Source organism: Rhinopithecus roxellana, chromosome 9 (genome assembly GCF_007565055.1).
Source record: "Rhinopithecus roxellana isolate Shanxi Qingling chromosome 9, ASM756505v1, whole genome shotgun sequence".
Classification (NCBI taxonomy): Eukaryota; Metazoa; Chordata; class Mammalia; order Primates; family Cercopithecidae; genus Rhinopithecus; species Rhinopithecus roxellana.
This window is the reverse complement of record NC_044557.1, coordinates 11,496,146-11,512,446: the sequence shown is the minus strand read 5'-3', so window position 1 is coordinate 11,512,446 and position 16,301 is coordinate 11,496,146. Positions and strand designations below refer to the sequence as shown.

Below are 16,301 nucleotides of genomic sequence, written 5' to 3'. Positions count from 1 at the left end.
CCGAATTTGGCAGTACAGCTTATCCGGGATAATAACTTAGTAACCACAACATCTTATGCCATCTGTATAATATCAAATACATTTTTATACCAGCATTAATAAACCTTAGTTACAAAAATCCAAGATATTAACCATATCAGTGCCACGTGTGCTCTCTCTCCACGATCTCATAATGTATTCTGCCAGGAGCGCATCAAAACAATTTTTGGCTTCATAGCTGACATGTAAATAGCAATGAAACAGAGCTATAGTAATCAAGTTTAATGGCCAACGTAAAGTAAAATGCTAAATATTGTAGTTGCTGACATTTTTCATAAAAAAATCAAAAAAAAAAAAACTTGGGTTAAGACTGCACAACCAACATTCACATAAAATTCCAGACCTCTGTGACAGATGGCTTAGGAAAAAGAAGCCATGTGACTGGGCTGCAGAGTTTTATAGTGCAAAACCCATAAATAGTGCAGATTCGATTTCTCTGAAAAATATCAACTCTTCCAAGACAAGATTAATATATATTTTAGTTTTTACAGACAAAAATTCTAAATAGTCCATTAAGACAATGATAGATTCTAGGAGTTGTTACGATTACACATTTCGAGTCAATCGCTCCTAATGTTTAAAAGAGGCGCTTTCCTACATCCTGCGCCCAGCCTGCTGCTCTGAGCACCTGACTTCACTGGGAGAGAGCGGGCGGCTCGCTGGGGAGCAGGGTACAGATGGGCTTTAAGTGAGCGCACAGATGCCTTCAACAATTACACACAGTACCAGAGAAGGGTCCCTTTCTGCCCATAGATGGGCGATCACACGTTTACAGCATGGGCTTTTATTCAGAGCAGTATCAATGGGCATCACTTCTCTCTGTGCTTGAAACTCCAAATGGCAGCACAAAAGGGAGGGAGGGGCTGGGGGAGCTGTGGCAGATATGCATCCCCCACCCCCTCAAACTTCTAATATTCTGATTTCTTCAAGTGTTGTTCTGGATCCTTATTTTAAGTATTTAAATTTAAAGTTCTCTTGGGGGTAGGTATAGGATTACTGCTATTCACGCTCTTTCCGACTGAGAGGGGATATCCCAGGCCATCAATTCCAGCCACTTTTGAGCTACTGATGCTACTACCTACGTTTTATTTATTCATTAAGTTATTGAGAAAGCACTTCACATTTTTAAGACACTATATTCTAGGGAAAATAAAATTGGAAAATAGGTTGCTTCTGCCTTCAAGAAACTTATTTTTTATGCATATAGATTTTTAGTGAAGGTAATTTTATGAATTTAATGTAAATTATAATTAAACTGAAGGTTGAACTAATTACTCATTGTAATCCTTACCTTTACTACAAAATAAGAAGTGACCTAGATGGCCATTAACAGAGAAATACTTAATGAAAATATGCTATCCCTATTTAATGGCATATTATGTGGTCAGGAAAGTGATAATTATGAACACTATTTCTACATGGAAAATACTTGTATCACTGACAGCAGAGAACAATGTGGCATTCCTACTATATTTACAACTAGGGAAAAAAGAGAGAAATGTGTTTTCTGAAAAAGAACCAAAAGGAAAACAGAAAAACGATTGTAGGTCTTTGTATATAGAAGGTAGGCTTGTGGCTATTTTCTTCTACTATTTTTCAGGCAAATGATAACATTATATTGTTCTAGCAATTTTAAGTGATCACACATTCAAAGTTTGTGACAAAATAAAGATAAAGGTGGAATTTTAACTTAAATGTTATCTTGTGAAAATTATTAATTTTCCAAACATTGATAAAACAAGAAAGCACTGTTTTCCTGACTTGGCAAGCTGTCTTCTGAATACAGGATGGGTCACCTGCCATCTTTTCCCTGTTGACTTGGCTGAGAGGAAGTGCAAAACTAAGTGTCCTTCTGATTAGGTTTCTGCCATAATTAGCCCCTGGCTTTCATCTAGCAGCTGATGTTTTTTATTCTTGCTTCAAGGTTTTTTGTTTTGGGGGTATCTTTTCCATACTGAAAGCTATGTTAAATATGTTTCCAAAGTAAGCAGGGTGTTAACAGTAAACAGATGAAATGAAAATATCTTATTCTTACTAAATGGTAATTATTAAAGCTGTTTAGGTTACAAATTTGTGAAATATACTCAATATAAATAGAGGAGAAATGATCGGAGGAGAAATAACTAATATAAGGTATAAAATTTAAGTGAAATTTAAAACAGCTTCCCCAAGATCTTTGGGACTTGGAATCATGGTCCACACTGGTTGGCCAGCAGCTTAGCTGCTCTAAGATCTTAAGAAGAGAAGTTAGACAGGCATTAGTTAAAATTTCTGTCCCAACAATTATGGTTGTGCCACTCAGAGAAAGTAATTTAGTATCTCTGTACTACTGTTTTTTCATCTGCAAAATGGGATAATAATATCTGCTTTACAGAAATTCTAGGGGATTAAAAGGGATTAATGTGAGCCACATGCTTACTTACAGTACCTGGCACATAATACGTCTTGCATAAATGACAGCTGATAATCATAATAATTTGACCGAGTTTGTTTTTTCAACTTTTACTTTAGATTCAGGGGTTTGGACAAGGTTTCTGAATACCAAAAGAGACATGTCCTTAGGCTACTATGCACAGGGCTAAAAAGCCAATTATTAAATAGCTGGTTTCCTTGCACCTGTATTAACCAGTGCCTTGTGATCCCTGACCCAAGACCCTCATAACATTTCACTCAGAATGTGTGGCAAATCTGCCCCACTCTTAAAGTTACCAGAAAAGGCGGCATCAGGGTTCTCACCGCCCAGAGGGCCGCCAGACTTCCTGATACCAGGCGGCAAGAATGGCGATGCCACATCATGTTATTTCTAGGCCTTGTTCAAGCACAAAACAGACTTTGAACTTTAAACATTTCAAGCAAGTGTCAATTTTTTGTTTTCTTTTAAGGCACACTCTGCATATGCCATTTTGTCTAAACAGGTGGGGAAAACACCAAAACAAACAACAGAATGCCTGGCAAGCAGCAGTGATGAGGATAAAGATAGACTGCAAGGCCTGTTCCTACCTCTGGTGATCAGGGTGGGAGGAAGGAAGAAAACGTGGGTGCATCTGCCTGAGGCCTGTACCAAAGGAAGATGCTCAGGAGGCCCAGTAGACCCAGGACTCTCTCCCACCTGTGGCCCTGTGACAAGACCAAAGGGGAGCTCTTTGGAGCTGTGGCCCCTCTGTGTCTTCCAAATCATATTAATTCCAAATTAAAATGAAGGACACTATATGCATCTTACAACCAAGTTCTAGAATCAGGCTGGGTACAGTGGTTCATGCCTGTAATCCTAGAATTTTGGGAGGCTGAGGCAGGAGAATCTCACTTGAGCCCAGAAGTTGAAAGTTGCAGTGAGCTGTGATCACACCACTGCACTCCAGCTTAAGTGACAGAGCAGATCTTCTCTCAAAAAAAAAAAAAAAAAAAAGAAAGAAAGAAAAAAAGTTTTAGAATCAAAATAAAGTTGATATTGTGGCCCACGCCTGTAATCCCAGCAATTTGGGAGGCCGAGACAGGCAGATCAACTGAGGTCAGGAGTTCAAGACTAGCCTGGCCAACATGGTGAAACCCTGTCTGCACTAAAAATACAAAAATTAGCCAGGTGTGGTGGCGCAAGCCGGTAGTCCCAGCTACTTGGGAGGCTGAGGCAGGAGAATTGCTTGAACCCAGGAAGCAGAGGTTGCAGTGAGTGAAGATTGCACCAATGCACTCCAGCCTGGGCGACAGAGTGAGACTCTGTCTCAAAAAAATAATAATAAAAAAAATTTTTAAAAATTAAGTAAATAAAGCTAATACTTCAGACAAATTTACCTTTAACCATTATGTCATCCACTAAGCATTGATAGTGTTAATTGTTTTCTCCTGATTTAATTCCTCAAAGAGATACTTAAAACATATGTAGACAATATTGGTGGTACAAACTATGTTATATATATGCTGGATTGTATTTTAACAAATAAATAATTCCTTTGAAAATCTTCTGCCTTCGGGACATAATGGGCTCTGGTTTGGGCAGTGATTGGCAATGTCACAGCACTGGTGCCTTCAGACTGGAGCGTGATGGGAGCCTACACTTGAGGGATGCTGGTTGAGTGAATGGATGAGCATGTGAACAGCAGCATAAGCCCTCTGTGTTGGGAAGGGGTGGATCAGTGACATGTTACAGTTTTGGGAGCCAAGAGACTTTGCAAGGAGGAGAACATTTTGGAATGTCCATTCACTATATTTTTTAAGTGTGTAGGAAAAGTTTTTTTGCCCCTCTGAAAACAATGTCTGCTCCTATGATCTTCTATAAGAGTAGCAATTTTACAAAGCACCAATTCAGATTGCCCATTAAGCTTGGAGTCCGTTGTAAGATTGCGTACAGCCAGTTAATCTGTATTAGCCCCAACATGTGGGCATGAAGGCAATTTCAAAGTTAGTGTTCTTTGGCTTGATGTCGAAAAGGTTGTGCCCATGGGTGACAGTAAGATCTGTAATTCATGCTCCTATGGGATGCTTTATGCAAATGAGAGACGCTCATTGTGTAAAAGAAAGAACTGGATGCAAATAGAGGGGAACTAAGAAATCAGCCCTCAACCAAGTTCCGGTCAAATTCCCTGCAAAGCCACCATGCCTTTCCTGGATGAAAGGAAGCTCGCCTCTTCAAGCTTAGCTCTCTACCCAGAAGGCAGGGACAGCTCCCAGAGGGTCACTTCTTTTCTCCTGCTTTATTGGTAAGCTCCTCAAGAGCAAAGTCTATGACTGACCCTAACCTGTGGCCGGGACTGTCCAGCACTTAGAGACCTTTGGTTGGTTCAGCTATGAGTCCACCTACAAGGATGTCTTGCTAATATATACAAAGTGCTCCGCTGAAGCTGTATATTTCAAGACCCTTATTTCTACACATGAAACTCAAGAGATCTATGGATCTGAGCTATGAGAAATAAGCATACTAGTAGCCTACCATCACGGAAGAATCAAATAATAGGGGAGAGAGAATCAGGCTAGCATTCAATGTGGAGGCAAAGTCTGCCTCTGCTTATTCCTACATTAAGTAAAAGGCAGAACTGACAACAGAAAAGGCCCACATTAGGCATGGTTTCATCAGAGGCTCAGTTTCAGGGTGAATTACCTTGGCTTTCTCTCACTTTTGCTAAAATAATTATCTTTTGTTAATTCAGGAATATATGAGATTCTCTTCAACATTAAGAAAATAAGGTCCAACCAGGACAGAATTCTAGAAATTGTTACAGTTGTATGCAAATGTGTGCATGCGCGTGTGTGCACGTGCATGTGTGTGTGTGTATGCATGCACTGGCAGAAGGATTCTGCACAAAGTGACCATCTAGGTAACCATATTTATCCCATTTTAGCAACTACTATGCAAAGGAGACAATTTTCATGGGAAAATGGTTTTTAGAACTCCCAGCATAACAAACTCCTTTGGGAAGTCAATCTGTGTGCTCTCTGTCTCTTCCACCCTCATCACCACATCTATTGTTTGGCTTCTGCAGTTAAGACTTGGTTGGCACTGAAAGGCTGAGGCATGCGGTGAGCTCCTGTCACCTGGGCATGCAGGATGAGCTCTGTGGAGCAGCCTGGCACCAAGCTCTCCCGCCAGGAGCCCGAGAACACACACTGAAAATCGACTATTTGGTTTTTTGAAATGTGTCCATTTACCAATTGCTTTTCTAACCAAAAACATGTTTTTAAAAGAGAACATATATTGATAAGGGAAAAAGCACTGTAATTTTAGTCATCTTTGATATGTTGCTTGGTGTCATTGTCATAGAAGACAGAGAATCTAAAGGTGAGAGGCAGAATTCTGAGGAACAGGAACACATCTATAGGCACAGATGGACAGTATTCATTCTAGAACCACTTACCCAAGTAATTTCAGTAACATCAATAATTATAATATTGGTTCCTATATTCTCATAGGACAGCCTGAACAACCAAATGATAAGGCACTAAGAAGGAAGCTATTTTAGTATTTCTCCAAGTAGATAGCTACTAGAATATATACACCTTTTAAAAGGAGAACTTTATTCAGATTTAAAAAAATGAATTCAAAATAAAGTTGAATTAAAAAATTCCTTAAATCACCTAGGTAAATAATTTGTGACTAGGAATCTTTTGAATGTGGATGGCCTGGTATACATATGTATATCTTTTTTATTTTTAGAGGATGTACTTCTCTTTGTTTAAGAACCTCATTTGTTTAAAAATTGTTTTTGAGTGGTTTTTGGCCACCAACTCTTCCTGGGGTTTACTTGGCTCAGTTTTGTCCAGAAGCTAATTCTGACTCTTCTGTCAAATGCTCGGTGGCACCGTGTTACCTGCTCTCCTGAAGGCCTGGCACAGCACAGGCAGCAGCTGACCATGCCGGGGACCCGCACACTTAAAGGGGAAAAGAGAAGCCATGGTCTTCAAGTGCTCAGGTTTCAGGGTTGGCATTTAACTCAGAAAATCTTCCACATAAAGCAGGGTAACATTTCTTCTCAAGTGAGTCTGGGTAACTTATTTCCGTGGCTTCAGCCATCTAGGTAGGGAAATCATTTCTTTGAACTGTAGCCCTTTCTGTAAATAGGAGTTTCTGCTCCAGCTGACAGCAGGGGCAAATGGCTGAGCCGTTCTTACAAGCTCTGTGGATCGCTGTGACTGTGGCATCAGAAGCCCTTCACTGTCAAAGGGCATGAAGGATCTTTGTTTTTTTGTTTTCATCAAGTTACTTCTCAATATCAATTGGGAAGGAAAGGAGAGGGTATTGGAGAAATGTGATTAATTTCATGGGCTTCAAGAAATGAGGTGTTTTTCAAACTTCACAGAATGTGATTTTGTATTTGAATGCCCTGAGTTCTCAACTCTCCCTGAATCATCTCCTGTTGATTTAATGTATCCAGGTTCTACCACATGTCCCTGGAGAATACTATGGCGACTTAGACTGTCTTATGTTACACAGTAGTAACATGTGCAATGATAAAATTTCATGGGTCAATTTTGCAAATGTTTTACAAGTCACCGTTTGGTCACACATTTCTTACCATCTTTGATTTGCAGACACTAGAAAGCTTCCATTGTTGAGATTTATTTTAATAGCAACCCTCTTTTCTTGTGTGCCAAATTCCCCATAGCAAAAATAGCTTTGAAATGTGTAAATTCTCCCCAACCCATCTCTGTAACTCACTTCTCCCCAAACTTTGGTACCCCAACTTCAAGAGGAGCCACGAGCAAGATGTGCACACTTTCATCCTTCTTTGACCCCACCAAACTCATCCCTGCCTGCGTTCCTCTGAGCCTCTTCCTGAGACAGGGAGGGGATTGCTTCAGAGGTGGGGGAGCAGAGTGGTAGTGAATGTGGTTAGGAACATGAAAGGCAGTTTATTCTCACGGTTCAGTCGCTGGCCCACCCTCCAGGCTCTTGGACTGGCCTACCTTGGCATGCAGACTCTGTGGCTTGTTGGAGAGGATGTCTGTGGCTTCCCTGCAGCGGGTGGAAAGGTTCAGGATGGCAGCAGCTGCTGCTATGTGGGTGTCTTCACTACATTGACCGTAGCTATAAGAGCTGGCACGGCCAGGGCTCTGGGTGTGGGCGCCTGCACTAGGCAGTCGATTAGGAAATTTCACTGGATTTGAAAAATGCTTTGCTGTTGAAGAGAGATTTGATTAGCAATTGCATGTACATGGTTTTAGTCATTAAGTAGATTTGTTTTTTTTAAAGATGTAACTTCTTGCATTAAAATATGTGAAGAATAAATTAAAACACGATCCATTATCCATGGGAACATTAAATGAAGGTTATCCAGACCTGTTTTCACAGAGATTCACAGAACAAATGATGTAATTGCGTGGAGAGAAAGCCTATTCTCTTAATATTTTTGTATTTACACTTCTTATGACAAAAACTCCATAACTAATGTTATGGGGCAGGTGCACTGGCAACATTTGTGACAAAAATTATAGATAGAAAAACATACTAGCAAAACCCACCAGGGACTACAGAGAGTTTAAGGCATGCCCACTGGAAAACTGCGTATATGTGAGGACCAGTGATTCCAGTGGCGGAAAAAAAATGTGTCCTTTCAATATTTGTTTTCACAATAACAATTTCTACTTAGACATGGAATTATATTTTTATTATTTGATATGCAGGCTTGTTTTGTCCTTAAACCAGTAGAAGTTGTTCTTCATCCAACTAGATGGAACTAAATAGATGGTGGAGTCTTTAATCAGCTGGCATTTTGCATATTTAGGGAGAGAGAGATAAATAAAGGGCAGGGAGGAAATGTTCTCAAGGTGAACAGAAAGGCAATTTAGGTATCAAGGCTGAGTTTCCATTTTCTGTTTCTGTTGTGGGTACCAAAGCATTACTGAGAGATAGAATTAAACATATTTCTCTTCATTCTTGAGTATTTGTAAACATCACTCAAGGTTACAGGAGAAATACTCAAGATTTAATGTGAGTTAATATAAAAGCATTTAGCTTTTTATTTTATATTAATTTTTTTATTTTAAATATTTGATTCTTATTTTTCATAAAACAAAACTTAAAACACTGGCAAATGTCATATTTCTATAATTACAAGAATTTGAAAATGTCACTGAATGTTTTGCACTTTAAAAATCAATATCCATACTATATGAGTGCATTGAATGCTCTTAGTAACTAGCCTTGCCAGAATTAAACATATATGTATGTGTGTATACTGCGTGTATATATAATAAAATTGTATATTTTATGTGTATAGGCACACATAAAATTGCATGGAGAGATAGATATAAAACTATGTGTGTATAACTTTTCCCCAAAATCTAACAGGTTGTTAGTGGTTATTTATGTTAGTTGGAACGTACATTTGATAAGATTAAGTAAAATATCTTTTAGAGTGTAATGTACCTCTCCCTGATAGGCAAATTCCTTTCAGGTCTGTTTACTACTGGGTTTTACATGAAATTCTCGTTCTCTGAAAGAATTCATTAACATCACACAATGCGGTAAACATTCTGTGCTCTTAAGAGCACTCAGTTTCCGTAGCCTGGTGTAAGTTCAAAGGGATTCTATGGCTATGCAGAATGTTGTAAAAAATTCATGGTCTAGGAGATCACAACGTGCACATTATTTAGCTCCTTCCTTTGTGGAAGTTAAGTGACCATAATGAAGAAATCATGGCTTCTACTGGTTCCCAATATTTCCTTTCACACCTTTTCATTAGAATGTTTAAGGACTCCCAACAAGTTGAAGAAATGTGTAAGAAGAAAAAACACCAGGTTTTATATATTATACCATATTTGAGTTATGGTCTTCTATATGGATGTGTTAGCATTAAAGAATATTACTGCATTTTAAGTATTTCCATATTAATGCTTCAGTTTGTGAGTCAAGTTTCCACAGCCACACCATTCTTCTATTATAGTAAAATCCTGACTTTCAGATCGTTTCTTAGACTTCTCACCTTCCCTTCCACCTTTAGTTTGAACGCTTTTGCTGAGTTGAGTAATATTCTAAACAGCATTTCAACGTTTTACCTATTAATTTCCATAATTTCAATAAAAATAAATATTACTGCATTACAACAGTCATCACGTTTTTAATATAGTAATCCAAACTCCAGCTAACTGTGAGTTAAATATTTCTTTAGAATTATTGTAGTTAGATTTAACAATAGCATCATATTTGTAGAATAATTAACTCACTAACTATTCACTATATTATGTGTAACTTCAGTATAAAATCAGTAACATTGATCAACTTATTATTGTTTTCCTTATTGTGTTTCACTCGAATGTATTTCCTCTCCTGCCAGCTGTATGTAGTATATCATATATTTAAGTACAACCCCCTGGCCCCTGATACACACATACACCTATACACAAGAAGCATTTTGGAGAAATGAGTATTAGAGCTCAAAGCTTACATTCAGGAAATGGTGGCGTTTTTCTTCCTTGCACTGTTTGTATGAGAGGGCGTTTACCAAAAACTTGGGCATCAAAACTGGCATAATCAAATGGTACTTTTCCAAACTTCTCTTGTTCTTTTGACACTGTGGCTCTGGGAGAGGTGATGGCTTGTGACGGGATATTGAATTCAATTTGCTTCACCAAGCTTGTCCTGGAGAGGGGGGCGTGAAGCAGTTCAAAAGAAATATAGTGAAACTACTGGTGAGCACATTAGTGTCAGAATTTACAATAAATACGTGCGTCGCTCCTGAAGGTATCCACAGAGACACTGAACAATACGAGAGATGGGGCCATGGCAGGACAGAGCAGTGTGCTCCGGACCCATAGGGCCAGATGGAAAGATGCTCTGGGCTGTACGTCGCTACCATGATGCTGTGTACTCTGTGTTCCAGTCCTCCCATCAGCAAATTGAGAATATGCAATCCTCCATTCATCTTATGAAGGTATCATGAGCAAATATTTGATGCTTGTTAGCATTTTGAGTTTTTAAAGGAAAGCCATGTCAGGTGGGTGTGGTGGCTCACGCCTATAATCCCAGCCCTTTGGGAGGCCAAGGTGGGTCGATCATCTGAGCTCAGGAGTTCGAGACCAGCCTGGCCAACATGGTGAAACCCCCATCTCTATTAAAAATGTAAAACTTAGGCAGGTGTGGTGGCACACACCTGTAATACCAGCTACTCAGGAGGCTGAGGCAGGAGAATCACTAGAACCCAGGAGGTAGAGGTTGCAGTGAGCTGAGATCATGTCACTGCACTCCAGCCTGGGAGACAGAGCAAGACTCCATCTCAAAAAAAAAAAAAAAAAAAAAAAAAAGCCATGTTACCATCAGTAAATACTGGTTAAGGCACTGACAAGGTGTGCACGTTCTGCTTGTTAGATTTGTTCATTAGATTGGCAATGAATAGTCACAACTGTGACCAGTGAGGAACTGTCATTATATTCCATTCAGAAGTGATGTTAGGCCCTGCTCAGTCCTGCAGAGCTGGCAGAAATCTGATGCCTAAGAGGGGCAGTGCAGACACTGGAGATTTGATTCCTGAATTGAGAGTTTCTTCCTGGGCTTTTCACTTTTTTTCCCTGCCTTCAGTCAGAATGTTTTTGCTAATATATATAATACTTTAAATGGCATTTCAATATTTTATCGATTGAATTACCATCATTTCAATATGAATCAAATTTACTGTATTATAATATCTATCACATTTTCAACATAATTATCACAATCTAAGCTAAATGTGAATTATATATTCTTTCAGAATTGTTGTATTTGGATTAAACAAGGGCATCAGATTTGTGTAGCACTGATTCCAGCCAAGTAAAACATGACTGATTTTCTGCTGTGGTCTAATGGTAAGAGAACATAAACAAATATACTTTCAAAATTTAGCAATATCAAAATATATATTTTTCTCTTTTTTCCACCAAAAACTCTCAAACTCATCAGAATGCCAAAGTTTTCCATGAGTTTTTTTTGGATTAGATTTTACAAAAACTTTTTAGCTGCCATAGAAAAACATCTGAGCAACTAGTTGATCTTATTGTTGCCTATATAATTTGGTTTAGAGCCTTAAAGCTGCATATATATTCTAATCTAAAACAATATTAATATTTTAAGAAATGAGCAAAATGAAATTCAATGTTCTTTCTATATTTGCTAACTAACTTACTTGGGGAGAAACTAGAGTATACAGTCATACCAACTAAGAATCCTAGTTTAAGATTTTTAATTGCTACTTATTCAATAATTCATAATTTTCACTTGACATATGTTCTTCACACATGTGATTTAAATGCCAATTTTGACTCTTTTAATCAAATCTATAGAAGCAAAATATTAAGGGAAGCCGTATCTTGAAAACGTTGAAATGTCCAATAACTGGTTTTGTATTTCAGTGACTCAGTAACAATAGTTATCTGATCATCTAGCTTAATCCTGAAATCATTTTCCTGACAACAATGATTTTATGGAAATAAACATATAACTTCACATTAAATATCATCATATATACATACTTTAGTATTTAGATATAAGATCTTCCAAATTTCTAGACATCACCAAGAGCCTGGGAGCTACCAGGACCAATAGGAGATATTTTATTAATAGCTGTCAATCATGGAAATAATTTTTGTTTTAAATACATTATATGTGTTTGTGGAACTGAAGGATGAATATATAACATCACATATTTTGGAAAGGTAGGAGTGACTTTTGATGGCATTTTCTCCTGGTGGGAAGGTGAAGTCAGTGATGAAGGGGTGCTCATTTGACTTGTGGGTATACTTAGTAACTCACAGTTCTGATTAATGTAAGCTATGGTATATTAATTCTTTTAGATTCACCCCTATTATGTTACCTTGGCAAAGAGATGACCTTCAAGTCAAACTTCTGAAGAGTTTAGTAGTTCATTTCAGCAATGACATCATTAACTAGACCAGCCTCTGGTCTAGTGGGGTGGGCTGCACACCCAGGTCTACTGGGGCTGAGAGGGGAGGCCGAGCCACAGGGAACTGACACAGGAAGGACCAGAGGCCCCGCTGTGCAGGAGCCTGGATGAAGAGAGCACCGAGAATATCGTTGGGGGTTCATACCTGTGGGCCTGGTCAGGACACTGCCCAGTCTGGGGAGAATCAAGCTGATTTTTATCCTGGGACATTGCCAGTTTTTCAGCTGCAGCAATTGGACAACCAGAAAGACTGTTTAAAAAAGGAAACACAGGAAGATTTGAGTTAAAATGATAATATGATTTGTTTTGGCATGTGCCTCACAGCACACTTGGCACACACTAAATGTTAAGTCATATTAATAGTTCACTTAGCACCACGCACACACTGAAAGATCCCAAAGGGTTTTGCAAACTACAGTGTCAATACTTGCTCCCAGCCCCATCTCAGAGGTGAAAGGTAGCAAACTCATTTTTAAACATAAAACCATTATGTAAGGGATAAATCACTAAAGCTTTTGGAAACTTCTTAATATTCTAAGTGAATGTGCTCATTCCAATTGCAATGTGTCCAACTGTAGAAGTTAGCATGATAACTCTTTGACTTATCTTGGCATCTTTAGAAACATTTTAGGAACTCAGTTCTTCATCTTAGTTGAAATTCAAAGTGCAGAATGTGAAGTTTGCTGGCATAGTGCTTATAGGTCACATAGTACCTCATTGCCGCATAATCGACTTGTAATATAAAATGTGAATATCAAACCATCAGCATTTTCACCCCAAATATTTATAGATACACAATACATTTGCATGTAAATGCACATATGTGTGTCTTATGCTAGTTGCAATTTCAATGAAATGATGTCTACCCTACACCTGGTTTATAGTTACAACCACTGAAGCCCTGTTGGTGCCTTTTTAATGTCTATTGGACAGGATACAGGATAACCTAGAAGCAACTCTTTGCAATGTTAAAACAGCAATGGTGAGGTTCTGGAGCAAAAGACAACACATTCTATTTGTATGATTATATCAATAGGTAACCCCAGCAACTTCAAATGTAATATTTTTTCATTATCATAACTGGCTGCTAATAGACACATTTCTAAGAAAGCAAATGATGAGGTCCTTTCTTTTTGACAATGCACATGCTGAGAATATTTCTTCTCTATTTCAAGTGTCACATATTGCATAGTGATGCAGCAATTTGCATCACACATTGCTATCCATTATTTTATTGGTGGAACATTTCTACCACATTTTTTTAAATGCAAAGTGATTGTCGTCTAATGAGAATTACCTCCTGTGGGTGTTGCGGTTGCTGTTCACATGACCCCTTCCTGTGCATCCCGGTGTGGGACACTTGAGCACATTTTCATGCATGGCAAGAACTAAGCACAAAACAACACATAAAGGAAAGAATACTTTACCATAAATACAAAGCACACTAACACATGTATCTCTCAACTTTGCATTTAAATGACTTTAGTTCCATCATCCACCATGCTCTTTCTATTCAGACACAAACAAGTGAGCATGGAAGAACTTCAGAAATTAAATCGAGCAAGCTTGATCAAGTTTTAATTTCTCTAAACTCCACGTTATGTTTACACTAGACTTCAATGAGATGATTCTGCTGATATTTAATGTATACTGCAAAGCTTGTAACCTTCCCTTCACATGAATGTGATTTTCCCTGGGGGATGGAAGGAGAACACCATTTGTCATATAGTTCTTTCTATCTTTTCCCTGCAGTTTGAAGTTCTGTGTATAGTCTTCTTTATTTTCTGAGTAATATTATTTTGATTCTTTGTCCATCCACCCCCTACTCCCCACACTCCACTGCCGTTTGGTTACTGGGAGAAAAGTATAGTTGAGCAAACAGCCAGAGAACCAGTCTGAGGAACTGCTAATCTGGCAGGACAGCACTGAGCTGATTAGACTTAGTGACTTGCAAAATCTCACTTTTGAGAAGATTGATGTTGAGCACTTCCATTTTTGCAATTTGTTTTGGCCCAAAAGATGTCTCAATAAGTAGGTTCACAAAGTGAACAGGTCGATATTGTACAGTGTAGAAGGTGGCAGCCCTCTACTTCACTGCCAGTGGATAGCTCACAGCAAGGCTGAGGGTAGAGAGGGGGCCAAGGCTTGCTCCTACTCAGGGCCCTCCATTGCTGCAGGATGTCCTGAGACAACACCAACGAGTGTGTTCCCACTGCGAGAAGAAGCCAGGAGGACAATGGTTACTGCCTTGTGATGCCTCAAGGCAGACTGGTCCTGAGCTTAAGGAATCCATGCCTCCAGGTGAAACAGAACTATGTAGTCACACAGCTTAATAACCATGACTTATTTTTATATTCTGATGATTTAACATCTGGAGCCTTGCTGACTCTGGAGGGACTGCCCCTCCCAGGCTAGCCAATTCCCAGAGAGAATGAACAACGTTCCCACAAGCACACTTTAAAAATGCAATCCAGCCTATCTGGAACCCACAGCCCAACTACCTCCTTTACTGGGTGCTCACTGTCTGGGGCACTGTTCTTCTGACCGGATCGCTCCAGAGGCAGGTACCAGACAACTAGGGACAGTCCTTATGTCCCCAAGCTTGCTGAAATCATTCAAACTGGCCAGTCCTAAGGTTGCTTACCCTGCCCCATCAGAAACCACCATAAAGACTCTGGCCCACTGTCTGCACTCCCTCTACCCCTGAACTCCCTGCGCTTTCCTGTGTGGCCCTCGATGCTGTGGCCTGGCCCTTCCTTTGGGCACTGTGAGGAGCTAGCTGTTTTCCTATGGCAATTGTCTGTTGATCTGTTGGCTTTCTTGCACCTTGAATTTTCTATAAATACACTGTGTTTTAAAACCCACAGCTAGATGGAATTGGCTTGACACAGTTTTAAAAACATTGTTTCCATTCCTAATTCCAAATTGGGAGAGAAAGAGGATAATATCTTGATGATCAGGTGTGTATAAGAAGGAGGCTTCTGCTTTGAGGGACAAGCGGTACTCACTTTCCAGGGGAACCCGCACCTTGTGGGGGCACCCCGAAAGGCTGCGGTGGTGGGGGTAGAGCCCCGTCACGTGTCCCGTGCCATCACACCCAGGGATCGGGCACTTGGTCTCCCTCTTTTCAGGCCTTGGTGAATCTGTGGAGAAATTAAATTGAGAAATGCATTTGGTTATTCTTGTTTTTCTTCCCGTTCAATAGAATGGCCTTGCAGGGTAACATTCTCACTTCATTCAGTTTTACTGTTATAAACATTCTTCTCACATTGCTTTGAATAAGACCCTCAACTAAGACCTGTGGAAACAGAAAACATGTTTTCAATTTTCTTGGTTTCATAAGTAAAGGCTGACACAGGGCAAGGGAGTGTTAAAATACAGAGATGGTTTTAAGTTGTCATGTCACATATTGCAGTTAGAGCCTCATTATGAAAAATCAACCCTGTGCCAGGGGATGAACAGGCTCCCGAAAAGAAAAAAAAGTGAGAAAGAATTTATTTAAATCAAAACCATTTCTTATTGAAAGTCTAGAAAAAGATGGATTCAAAATGACAAAAACAAAGAAACCACCATATCTGAGAAAGACCTGTCTGGCCTTGGCCCTGCAGGTCCTTGGGCTTGAGGGTGGAGAGCAGACCCTGCTCCCTGTAGAGCAGCTGGCAGAGTTAGGACAGGGCAAGGATACTGGCTTGTGTCCTGCATGTCCAGTGCTAGTGATTCACGGTCTCGAGATTCCAACACCCCCACGGGTTGCCACTTGGGATCAGCGTGCAGTGAGTACGGGGAAGAAGCTGCTGATCTCACTCTAAATGCAGAATCCGAAAACTGAGACAGCAGGAAGACTTGGAAGGGAAATGTTCTTGCAGGAGGCTTACAGAAAATAAAAGTGCAAAGAGTGCA

At 39.5% G+C, this 16,301-nt stretch overlaps 1 protein-coding gene across 46 annotated transcripts in view; it reads right to left on the bottom strand.

Annotated features, from left to right (window-relative positions):
* The window catches only part of ST18 (ST18 C2H2C-type zinc finger transcription factor), a 308,472-nt gene that overhangs the window by 41,125 nt on the left and 251,046 nt on the right, over positions 1-16,301 (bottom strand). For all 46 annotated transcript variants that reach the window (XM_030938053.1, XM_030938064.1, XM_030938067.1 and 43 more), the window contains 5 exons: positions 15,410-15,544; positions 13,699-13,789; positions 12,547-12,651; positions 9,915-10,108; positions 7,435-7,646 (listed from right to left, as the gene is read on the bottom strand). In XM_030938053.1, coding sequence (XP_030793913.1) covers positions 7,435-7,646; positions 9,915-10,108; positions 12,547-12,651; positions 13,699-13,789; positions 15,410-15,544 — 737 coding nt within the window. The remainder of the gene's footprint in view (positions 1-7,434; positions 7,647-9,914; positions 10,109-12,546; positions 12,652-13,698; positions 13,790-15,409; positions 15,545-16,301) is intronic.